Genomic DNA, 12,783 nt, shown 5'->3' on the forward strand with positions numbered 1-12,783 from the left:
AAGGAACTTTATTCTACAGAAATAAAACGGTTTTACATGAGGGTCCATCTGTTGTAAGGCATAAAGTTCACAGTGAGCAGTCTGTCATACCCACGATGTTCCGCACAGAGTAGGTTGAAGTTGCCGCTAACCTACCTGATACACATATTCCCCCTAATGGTTAAAGTTATCATCGGGAATAGTTCAATCTGATCCTAGATCTGTGGTTGTTGGCTACTCCTACATAGAGCTTGGGGGTCTAGTATCTACTGTAGTCAGGAGTATGTGAGAGGCCGTGTAACACGCAGCAGTCTGTGCACGGCCGCGATGAACAGGTGGTGAGAGCGTCGTTCCTGTCCGGCGGGGGACATGCCGTCTCGGAGCATGTGCAGGAAGGTGGAGTGGAACTCGCTGCCGGGGTCCAGCTCTGGAGAGAACGCCTCACTGTGTTCCTTGATCCTCAGCTTTTGGCTCCTCTGGACCCCCAGCAGGTACACACACCACGAGTCCTCTCGGACCGGGACTGGGTCTAGGTGCTCACACACCTGGGAGAGAGGTTAATTCTACGACACACACACCACAGCGACACTGGGATGGCTGCTAGGTGCTCTCACACTTTGGAGAGAAGGTGTCAATAGTAGGGTGAATATCCTGTCCATCTGCATGGAAATGTCAGTACTAGAGGTGAATCTCAATCAAATCTAGTCTGTCTAGTGTTTCCCCTATATGCACTGCAGCTCTTTCCTGATTCTGAAGCTATTTCTGTTACTTTCTGGGGAGGTCCTCTATCCAAGGACTCAGTGTGTTTAAACAGTATGCATCTCTAAGTGTACCTGCAGCACCAGATGCTCGTGGCCACACTGCGTGTTCCACTGGCTCCAGGAGAAGGCGAAGGCAGAGGAGAGCAGGGCCATCTGTTCATACACAGCGTGTTCTATCAGAGGGTCCTGGAGAAAAGGTTAATGTTATGACAAGCTTTTCAACTCAACACCATTTAAGCCAAACCAGATTTTCATTTCCACATATTTTTTAGAGGGTCCTACAAGGGAGGAGAAAGATACCGCATTAGACGTTTCTACACTCAACCTACTGTAGTTTTCACAAAATAAATTTCAAAAAAGAAATGTCCCTTTTTCAGGACCCTGTCTTTGTAAGATAATTCATAAAAATCTAAATAACTCCACAGATCTTCATTGTAAAGGGTTTAAACACGGTTTCCCATACTTGTTCAATGAACCATAAACAATTAATGAACATGCACCTGTGGAACGGTTAAGACACTAACAGCTTACAGACGGTAGGCAATTAAGGTCACAGTTATGAATACTTAGGACACTAAAGAGGCCTTTCTACTGACTGAAAAACACCAAAAGAAAGACGCCCAGGGTCCCTGCTCATCTGCGTGAGCGTGCCTTAGGCATGCTGCAAGGAGGCATGAGGACTGCAGATGTGGCCAGGGCAATAGATTGCAATGTCCGTACTGTGTGATGCCTAAGACAGCGCTACAGGAAGACAGGATGGACAGCTGATCGTCCTCGCAGTGGCAGACCACGTGTAACAACACCTGCACAGGATCGGTACATCCGAACATCACACCTGCAGGACAGCAGTTCCTGGTGCCCAAGTTACACCAGGAACGCACAATCGCTCCATCAGTGCTCAGACTGTCCGCAATAGGCTGAGAGAGGCTGGACTGAGGGCTTGTAAGGCAGGTCCTCACCAGACATCACCGGCACAAACCCAACGTCGCCGGACCAGACAGGACTGGCAAAAAGTGCTCTTCACTGACGAGTCACGGTTTTGTCTCACCAGGGGTGAAGGTTGGATTCGCGTTTATCGTCGAAGGAATGAGCATTACACCGAGGCCTGTACTCTGGAGCGGGATCGAGGTGGAGGGTCTGGGGCGGTGTGTCACAGCATCATCGGACTGAGCTTGTTGTCATTGCAGGCAATCTTAATGCTGTGCGTTACAGGGAAGACACCCTTCTCCCTCATGTGGTACCCTTCCTGCAGGCTCATCCTGACATGACCCTCCAGCATGACAATGCCACCAGCCATACTACTCGTTCTGTGTGTGATTTCATGCAAGACAGGAATGTCAGTGTTCTGTCATGGCCAGCAAAGAGCCTGGATGTCAATCCCATTGAGCACGTCTGGGACCTGTTGGATCAGAGGGTGAGGGCTAGGGCCATTCCCCCCCCCAGAAATGTCCGGGAACTTGCAGGTGCTTTGGTGGAAGAGTGGGGTAACATCTCACAGCAAGAACTGGCAAATCTGGTGCAGTCCACGAGGAGGAGATGCACTGCAGTACTTAATGCAGCTGGTGGCCACACCAGATACTGACTTAGTTTTTATTTTGACCCCCCCCTTTGTTCAGGGACACATTATTCCATTTCTGTTAGTCACATGTCTGTGGAACTTGTTTAGTTTGTCTCAGTTGTTTAATCTTGTTATGTTCATACAAATATTTACACATGTTAAGTTTGCTGAAAATAAACGCAGTTGACAGTGAGAGGACGTTTATTTGTTTGCTGAGTTTAGGTTTTTGGTTCAACAGTGTTACAAGCAACATGAATTGTGTGCCCACATTGCTTTGTGTAACATGCATCATCTAATCCAGATGGCACTCACCTTTGCGTTTACGCTGACATATTTGTCGGAGTATTGGTTGACGAAGATGTTGACCCCGGCGCTGACCATGGCTTTCTGCAGTACAGAGGGACTCATCCACTGGCCCAGGATGTGGTTCAGTCCTCTCTCCTGGTCTGACTGGAGCATACACTTGCTGCCCTGTCAGAGAGATGAGTCAGGATGCATTATGGCATGGATTTGGGTAATGCCTCAATAGAATAATAGCCTCATTTCCTTCATTACCACTGAAAACATTGGCTAGATTTCCACAATACTGTTTCCCCAGATATGAATCACTGAGGAATGTTCACAAATAGAGGAAGCCATTTTTGACTGTTGAGATGCACCCAACAGTGTCAATGGAGGAGATGAAGCATGACAGATTGTGAGTTCTTGCCTTGATGGTGATGCTGACTTCAGTGAGGGCTGCAGTGATGGTGAGCAGGGCAGAGTCCTGGCCCAGTGGTCTGAGCTCCCAGCTCTGGAACGGCATGTTGGCATACGAGTCCTGTAGAAGCGTGAAGGCGTAGAACGAGTCCATCTTGAACGAGATCTTCCGCTCTGCCTGGTCGTACGACGTCTCACTGATGCAGTCGGTCTTCCAGTGCTGACCTATTGATTGACAGATCATTTTAGATGTGTTGACTAGACATCATGGCTCTCAATAATGTAGAAAAGGGAATCATGTCAACTCCACACATTTCTATCTGAAAGTTCTGTACTTTTTGGGTAGAGTGCCCCCCACAAGGTAGGAACTACATTCAGATTCTGGCATATGTTAAATACATGCAACGGTATCACTATCAGTCCCATGTGGAGCCTGTCCAGTTCTCCAGGTGTCTCTCACCTTCAGGGTCCCAGCGGGCCACCTGGGGGTCCTCCAGGAACAGGACAGAGTCAGGCAGGGTGACTGTGACCCCTACAGGGGGACAGGTCAGGACCCCACTGTCCTCCAGCTTCATGGAGGCAGAGCCCTGGATCTGAGTCTGCTCTGTGGGGTAGGGGAACGGCTGCAGCCCTGTGTCTAACAGCTGGGGGTTGGGGCGAGAGACACCAATGTTAACTCAGAGAAATAAAGCTGGTTCTGTTACTTTCCTCAAGGGTATCTAGTCCCCTTGATTAATGCATCATATACTTTATCAAGGAGTTTACACATTCAGTAACTCACAGACGGGGTGCCCAGTGAAAGTCCATGGAGTACATTACACTGAGTTGTAGGAAGGGAAACTGCTGTCAGAAAGGGCACTTTCTGAACTATACTGAACATAAATATAAACCCAACATGCAACAATTTCAACGAGTTCCATGAGCTACAGTTCAAAGGAAATCAGTCAATTGAAATAAATTAGGCCCTAATCTATGGATTTCACATGAATGGGCAGGGGCGCAGCCATGGGAGGGCTTGGGGTGGCATAGGCCCACCCACTGGGGAGCCAGGCCCAGCCAGTCAGAATGAGTTTTCCCCCACAAAAGGGCTTTATTACAGACAAAAATTTCATCAGCTGTCCGGGTGGCTGGTCTCAGACGATCCCGCAGGTGAAGAAGCCGGGTGTAAAGGTCCTGGGCTGGCGTGTTTACACGTGGTCTACGGTTGTGAGGCCGGTTGGACGTACTGCCAAATTCTCTAAAACAACATTGGAGGCGGCTTATGCTAGAGAAATTAATATTAAATTATCTGCCAACAGCTCTGGTGGACATTCCTGCAGGCAATGCCAATTGCACGCTCCCTCAACTTGAGACATCTATGGCATTGTGTTGTGAGACAACTTTACGTGTTGCGTTTATATTTTTGTTCAGCATAGGTGCTGTACTTGGTGGTTTTGGTTCACCTCTCTCATCTCCCATCCATTGAGTTGTTGGGACTGTGGCGGCAGACGGAAGACATCGCAGTAGAAGACTCCTCCCAGGGGCGTGTACTGCTGCAGGTCAACCACCTGACCCTCATAGCTGTCAATCACTGGGTCCATCGGGGTAGGGGCGGAGTCTCCCTCACCTGGACAGGACACACGTACAGGTGAATGTGGGAATCACAATATGGAATGAAAGGGGCAGGTTAATTCTCAAGCAGTGTTTTATAGTAACATGGCTAGGGTTGCAAAATTCTGGAAACTTTCCCTAAATTCTATTTTTTTCCCAGAAATCTTGTTTGAAGGACTCCTGGATTTCCTACTTATTCCTTCCTGATTCCAGGAATGTTGCAACCCTAAACATGACACTAAAAAGAATCCAAACAGAACAGTGAAATATATAAAGGGAATGTTATTTGACCACTTTGTCCTCTGAGCCAGTTGTAGTCTCACCTGAGTCATCTCCCTCTAACATTGTATCTATCTGACTCCCATTCTCCTCCAGCTTCTGTTTCGCATCCTCCAGCTGCTTCTGACCACTCCTCCTCTCCTCCTTCATAGATATCACACTCACCGCACTCTGACACACATACACATGGATGCGCACACAGACGTTAGCCTATGTCACTTTATTTTTTATTCATTCATCCTTTTGTTTCCAGCTTACCTTCCTGCCTTCAGACCCTCTGACAGACTGCACCTCTTCCTCTGCACCTCCCTGCTGTGTGCTCCCTCTCCTGTCACCATCTCCCTCTGTCTCCTCACACTCCCCCACAGGGATCTCTCCCTCCAGAAGGGGTTCCTCCCTGGCCCCCAGGCCTAGGGACATCCTGCTGGGGTTCTGGCTTTTCAGGTTGGCCAGGTGAGACAAGTGGTCATAGTGGGTGTGGAGGATTCTCACAGCGACGTCACTGACTGCCAGCTGTTTGGGCAGCTCAAAGCCCAGCCCCACCTCCTCGAACTGGAACCCTTTAAACCTGGAGAGCCACAGAGAGAGAAACACTGTCACAAATTGAAAATACTAAATTGTTCTGTTTTTTCTTTACCCAACACATCCATAAGAATGGGTTTGAGTAGAAACAGACTGGTAGCAAGGAGACTAGATAGAAAGTCTCTATTTGTGTGAAGTGAATAGAACGAAAATCAGACATACGTCTGTGACGTGCCTTGGGTTCTTGTTAAGGTTAGCCCACAGACACAGTGTGATGATGTCATCCTGGACCACTGTCTGCATGTTCCCCGTCTCAATGTCTGAGTGAGCGTTGGCCCACTGTGGCCAGGGAGAAACAAACAGACATCAGCAAAACATGCTCATCTTACATTACAAAACTTAAATACAGTCGCTTCCTAAACAAACTGGCAGACATGTTTTCTGCACGTCTTAAACATCATCAGCACCCCTACCTTGAGTATCTCCTCAGTGCTGTGGTCAAGTTTGGATTGGATGAGAGTCTGGATGGAGAGCAGGGTCTCCTGGTACCTCAGGGCATCAGCTGGTTCAGGCTGGTCCCTCAGCATACCCTCCAGCTCCTCTAGCAGCTGCAGGCGGAGATGAAGTGCAGCCATGTTTATGTTCATCATTCATTTGGTAGAATCCTTATACAGATCAATACCTGTCTCAAATAGAAGTGCTCTTGACAGAGTCTCGTTAAGTGGGATCAAAAAGGAACAAGTGTTTTCAAATGAAAAACTAAATTGAGCGTTCTTATCAGACACATTCAGAACCGGTAGAATCCCCTTCTCCCGTTTCATGTCTCCATAATGTTACCCTGGTGTTTAATAGTAAACCTACCTGTAAAGCCAGGGCACACTCCTTTAGAACCGGTTTGATCTGGACCTCTGGGTCCTCGCACCACAGGTTGATGAAGGTGTTGATCTCCTGCTGGACTGACGGGTCTGGACTCCCGTCACAACGCATGTACCTGTCCCACTAGGGAGAAAACGAGCAGTGTTTAACTATGTCAAATGGGGCTCATCTGATTGATTTATCTACATCTACCAAGGCCATTACGGTAGTCTCTTGGACATGGTGTCTGGTAAAACCATAACATGAAGGCTAGGACTAGCATAGCTAATATCTTAGTAACTACACAAAAGTCAGGCCAGAGTTAGAGCTTTAGAACAATCACACACCTTGGCTTTCGCTCTGGAGTCAGTCTCCCACTTGGTGACTGCAGTCTGGTTCTCTTCCAGTAGATGACGCAGTTCGTTAAGCTCATCCTCTCTGCGATCTTTGTCCTGTCACAGAAAGCAAGCAATGATCACTCTTTTTCATTAGAACATTATGGACAGGTTTAACTTCAAGAGCCCTCTCTGTACACAAACACACCAATAACCATGAATGATAAAGGTCAGTGATGGTAATACCTTTAGCTCCAGTCTCTGATGTTCCTCATGCTCCTTTCTCTCTCTCTCCAGCCTCTCTTGCTCATCTTTCTCAGCCAGGAGTCGAGCCTCCTCTACACAGCAGAGGGGGAAAGGAGTCATGGGTCAAACATACACTCATGGGGCTACTTCAATAGCATGTACTGTATCTGATGTATCACTGTGCATACTATTGAAGCATCTATAATACAAATGGCAGTTCAATAACACAGATCAAATGGTGTACAAATGCACACACAGACATACAACAATTAGCCTATGACAGAGGTTTCGTTATGGATTGAATGATAATGAGAAATGACCAGTACCCTCTTCCTTTTGTCTTCTCTGATCCTCCTCTTTCTGAAGTTGCTCCTTTTCAGCCTTACTGAGCTTGCTTCCTTTCTTTTGGGCAGACTTGAACCAAATCAACAATTCAACTTAATGAACAAATGTAATCTATTGTGATCATAGACATGTGCAAACTACTGAATTCTTGCAAGTTGTGGGCATTACAAAAGAGAGTATGAAGGTAAAGAACATAGCTATCTAAAGAACTTAAACTCTGAGATGGTGGGGAGAAACTGAGAACATGATATTATATCCAATTTAGCTAGCTATATCTACTAGGCCTAGCTTGTTATATCTCTCATGAATCAATATTATGCTATTCATAACAGTAGTTAACAGTTACCTTTGCATCCTTGGATGGCTAACAAGGAAAGAACATACAGAATATAAAGTTAGCTGATAGACTATTTAGCTGTAGCAAGATAAGGCTGAACGAAGCAAAAAGAGAAACACAGACTTGCAGCAGCCTCATAATTGCAGTAGCACCTGCAGTAAAGAGAAAGATGATTTGCAGTGACTTGCTTGCTAGCTAGCTAACTCTGGTTTAGCTAACTAACGTTAGCGATGTAGCCAGTTTGTTGCCAGAGCAAATACTTATGCAACTAGCTACTTAATATCTTAACAACCTAACCAGATATTAATTTTCTAACTCACTAGTTAGATAAAGTAGCTAACATTTGTTTGAAAACTGCTCACCATTTTCTCTTGGTGGGATATCTGTCAGCTTTCAACTCTTTTCGCGTCCAAGTTACCATGGAAACGGTAACGCATGCACAGTAGGTCAATATTTTGCTTTGCGATATGTACAACGATTTATGGCGTTGTTTATGAACTCATAGTTACATTTTCATTGTATAACTTAAAATGCAATTTTTTCTAAAATGTTTGTCATACAATCAAAATAAAAAGGCAAATTAAGTCATACAATCAAAATCTTGACACACAGGTCGATGTAAGCACGTGTTCGAGAGGTTCAAACCCATAATGTACTGTACATTTTTGTGCTTTCATTACATCTGGGAAATTCGAGGTAAAATCATGACGTCAGTGACCTTCAGGTCGCAAAGTCTGCGCTCTAGAAAGAGGCCTGAGTTGCCGACATGGAATTCCGAGTGGGATTACCGTTCAAAACGATTTTTCCAGGTTGGAGCTCGTTTTTTTCCGAGTTTCCAGTTGTTTTTGATACATCGGGTGCATATTGTCTCACGTCAGATCAGATGGCGTCACGGAAGAGTGATGATCCTCGTGCTTTCTGACGTAAGCCATTGGCCGTGTTCAAGAGGATCAAAACCGTATTATGGGTAAACTGTGACTGACCTACAAATAATAATGAGTCGTTATTTATGATGAAATGTGATTTGTAGATGAGTCAGTCGGCAGTCACCTGCAGTCGTTTTGATGCTCTCGAACAGGGCCAATGACATAGGTCATAGGGTCTCCACCCACTCTGCCCGTTTTACAAAGACAAATATGATTACTCATGTTCTGAATCGTTCAGTGGGCTCCTTCTCTAACATTTTATTGAAACTATATCCCAAAACTCGGATTTCGTTTCCAAATACATCTGATAAGCACCGAGCTCTGTTGACATAGCAATGCAGGTTTCTCGTAACATCTTTTGAGGATTTTACATTTTGTGGTCGTCGTCTTCAAAGATGTTTCCGCGGGTCGCAAACTAAACTAAATTAGGATGACACAAGCTAAATGTAAATGGCTTTGAAAATAAAAAGCTTGATATACGCTCAGTGCTTCATTGGCATTTCACAGAGATACGCTTGTTTTTGTGAGAAATCTTTGAAAAAGAACAGGTGTAAAAACGGCTAGTTTTATCCGTCTGAGCGGTTGGCTGAAGATGCCCTCACCCGCTAGTAACTTAAGCTGACTCTACTTTGGCCTGACCCACTACAGGCGGTCCGGCAAGTGAAAGAGATTTGCGTCAGTTCAAATCTGGCATCAGGACAAAATGTGATTCATAGTCACCAAATATATGTTAAGTATTTTAATTAAACTCAAATGATAAATGGTAAATGCAATTTTCGTATATACGGGTTCACTGGATCTCTGCGCAGGGTAGATCAGAGAACTGTGGAATGTACTCAAAATAGTAGTTTTATACTATGACACTTTTATTCTCAACTTGTCCAGTTGGCCTATCATAGTAGAGGTTTAGCATGGTTCATACTCTTGCTCCTCCTTTGTGGGCCCCCAAACTTGTCCAAGCCCCTTGGCGTTTTCCTTCTCCACATCTGGTTGTCGGGTAGAGCAGCTCCATCCTGTGTCCCCCTCGATTATTCACTGAAACAGTTCCTAATATGGTATTGTCCAGTCTCTTCACCATCCTGGTTGGCCCAGAGTGATGCACCCCTCCCCTCTCCAGACTGTCCACAGCTTTTATGGCCTGTGGTGGTCAGTCCTTACACACCTACCCCCCTCTGTATTGTGTGTGTGTGTGCAACAAAACATCATTCACCTTCAACCAATATGCTAACAGCCTATAGTGCATAAACATAAATCCTAACACAAGAACCAGGCAGATCTGTCCATATCCAGAATTGTATTCTCTACTCTAGTTCACCAGGACACATTAGCGCGCACACACACACATATAGAAACACAAGATCACTTCTTATTGCAGATGAACGCACAAAACACTTCTAGAAAACACTGAAAACTTTGCGTCCTCATCAGCTGATGATCCCTCTGAGCTAGAGTGGGAGGGGCCAGAGTCCAAATGTCCATTCGGGCACACCGATTGGCTGAAACCAGGAGTCCGTGATAGACAGCTGAGAAGGGAAGAAATCACCTAATAGTCACAATACCCATAAAAGCTAGCAGTCAAACAGGGAAATGGTTCCAATCGTTTTCCCCCCATTCATTTTTTCCATAGGGGATTTTAGAAACACTTAAAATAAGGATCGTGTTTTGTGTAGGTTTACCCTTGTGTGACGTTTTGATAACCGTGTAAGTGTCTCTAGGATTTTTGACCACTTTTTCCTCTGGCCTCCATTGATTTACAGTAGTTACCTTAATTCTGGCCATCCTACAAGGGTAAAAACCTCAATAATGTTTGAATGGATTATGGTAGACATGATGTTTGGACCATTGGTTTTCTTAGAGGATTAAATACACAATTGTCATAGTGGCCGTGTGCGAGAACGTCAGAACTGTGATGTAACGTAGGTAAATTGGGACTGACTGACTGATCTACAATAGTGGAGGCTGATGGGAGGAGCTATAGGAGGATGGGCTCATCGTTATGGCTGGAATGGAAGAAATGGAACAGAGTCAAACGTGGTTTCCATATGTTTGACATGTTTGATTTCATTCCATTCCAGCCATTACAATGAGCCCATCCTCCTATAGCTCCTCCCACCAGCCTCCACTGATCTACAAATAATATTGTGTAGTTATTTAGGATACAAGGTGATTTGTAGATCAGTCAGTCTCAACTCGCCTTTTAAAGTCGGCTTCAAAGACGAACACGCCCATTATTTTACCCATTGGGTAAATTGTAACTGACTAACTGGGTGCATTTGACATTGCAGCCGGCTTTAAAGGCGAGTCTGTAGTAAATAACTATTCAATATTACTCGTAGATCAGTCAGTCAGTCAACATTTAACCATGATACAACACCGTTTTATGATCTTGAACAGGACCACTAACTGACTCTACAAATAACAATGGGCACATTCGAGCCGATCACCTTTGTCAAGTCGGTGACCAAAGTGTGTTGCATTATGGGTCCATCCTACAATCTAAGCTTGATGCCCTCAATCTCACACAAATTATCAATGAACCCACCAGGTACAACCCCAAATCCGTAAACATGGGCACCCTCATAGATATCATCCTAACCAACTTGCCCTCCAAATACACCTCTGCTGTTTTTCAACCAATATCCCAGCGATTACTGCCTTATTGCCTGCATCCGTAATGGGTCTGCGGGCAAACGACCACCCCTCATCACTGTCAAACACTCCCTAAAACACTTCAGCGAGCAGGCCTTTCTAATCGACCTGGCCCGGGTATCCTGGAAGGATATTGACCTCATCCCGTCAGTAGAGGACGCCTGGTTATTCTTTAAAAGTGCCTTCCTCACCATCTTAAATAAGCATGCCCCATTCAAAAAATGTTGAACCAGGAACAGATATAGCCCTTGGTTCTCTCCAGACCTGACTGCCTTTGACCAGCACAAAAACATCCTGTAGCGTTCTGCATTAGCATCGAATAGCCCCCGTGATATGCAACTTTTCAGGGAAGTTAGGAACAAATATACACAGGCTGTTAGGAAAGCAAAGGCTAGCTGTATAAAGCAGAAATTTGCATCCTGTAGCACAAACTCAAAAAAGTTCTGGGACACTGTAAAGTCCATGGAGAATAAGAGCACCTCCTCCCAGCTGCCCACTGCACTGAGGCTAGGAAACACTGTCACCACTGATAAATCCACTATAATTGAGAATTTCAATAAGCATTTTTCTATGGCTGGCCATGCTTTCCACCTGGCTACCCCTACTCCGATCAACAGCCCTCCATCCCCCACAGCAAATCAGCCGGGCTAGACAATCTGGACACTCTCTTTCTAAAATCATCTGCCGAAATTGTTGCAACCCCTATTTCTAGCCTGTTCAAGCTCTCTTTCGTATCGTCTGAGATTCCCATAGATTGGAAAGCTGCCGCGGTCATCCACCTCTTCAAAGGGGGAGACACTCGAGACCCAAACTGCTACAGACCTATATCTATCCTACCCTGTCTTTCTAAGGTCTTTGAAAGCCAAGTTAACAGATTACCGACCATTTCGAATCCCACCGTACCTTCTCCACTATGCAATCTTGTTTCAGAGCTGGTCATGGGTGCACCTCAGCCACGCTCAAGGTCCTAAACGATATCATAACCGCCATCAGTAAGAGACATTACTGTGCAGCCGTATTCATCGACCTGGCCAAGGCTTTCGACTCTGTCAATCACCACATTCCTATCGGCAGACTCAACAGCCTTGGTTTCTCAAATGATTGCCTCGCCTGGTTCACCAACTACTTCTCTGATAGAGATCAGTGTGTCAAATCGGAGGCCTGTTGTCCAGACCTCTGGCAGTCTCTATGGGGGTGCCACAGGGTTCAATTCTCGGGCCGACTCTTCTCTGTATACATCAATGATGTCGCTCTTGCTGCTGGTGATTCTCTGATCCACCTCTACGAAGACGACACCATTCTGTATACCTCTGGCCCTTCTTTGTACACTGTGTTAACTAACCTACAGACGAGCTTCAATGCCATACAACTCTCCTTCTGTGGCCTCCAACTGCTCTTAAATGCAAGTAAAACTAAATGCATGCTCTTCAACCGATAGCTGCCCGCCCATCCAGCATCACTACTCTGGACGGTTCTGACTTAGAATATGTGGACAACTACAAATACCTAGGTGTCTGGTTAGACTGTAAACTCTCCTTCCAGACTCACATTAAGCATCTCCAATCCAAAATTAAATCTAGAATCGGCTTCCTATTTCGCAAACAAAGCATCCTTCACTCATGCTTCCAAACATACCCTCGTAAAACTGACTATCCTACCGATCCTCGACTTCGGCGATGTAATTTACAAAATAACCTCCAAC

The 12,783-nt window shown here is 45.5% G+C and overlaps 1 protein-coding gene across 1 annotated transcript; it reads right to left on the reverse strand.

The window, feature by feature from the left end:
* Position 1: 1 nt before the first annotated feature.
* On the reverse strand, positions 2-7,644 carry cfap94 (cilia and flagella associated protein 94). The gene is made up of 15 exons (XM_038977652.1): positions 7,630-7,644; positions 7,151-7,238; positions 6,825-6,916; positions 6,591-6,695; positions 6,250-6,387; positions 5,862-5,996; positions 5,624-5,727; positions 5,125-5,434; positions 4,911-5,037; positions 4,440-4,594; positions 3,458-3,641; positions 3,008-3,222; positions 2,611-2,769; positions 813-926; positions 2-524 (listed from the first exon to the last, which is right to left on the reverse strand). Exons 1-15 carry the CDS (start codon positions 7,642-7,644, stop codon positions 255-257), a joined length of 2,211 nt encoding a protein of 736 aa, XP_038833580.1. The 3' UTR covers positions 2-254.
* Between the last annotated feature and the right edge of the window lie 5,139 nt (positions 7,645-12,783).

This window comes from Salvelinus namaycush, chromosome 38 (assembly GCF_016432855.1).
Source record: "Salvelinus namaycush isolate Seneca chromosome 38, SaNama_1.0, whole genome shotgun sequence".
NCBI lineage: Eukaryota > Metazoa > Chordata > Actinopteri > Salmoniformes > Salmonidae > Salvelinus > Salvelinus namaycush.

Coding starts and splice junctions, on each gene's coding strand:
- cfap94 (XM_038977652.1), bottom strand. Junction 5,038..5,124: donor GAGGGTCTGAAGGCAGGAAG/GTAAGCTGGAAA, acceptor TATGTGTGTCAG/AGTGCGGTGAGTGTGATATC. Junction 3,642..4,439: donor ATGGATGGGAGATGAGAGAG/GTGAACCAAAAC, acceptor CCCAACCCCCAG/CTGTTAGACACAGGGCTGCA.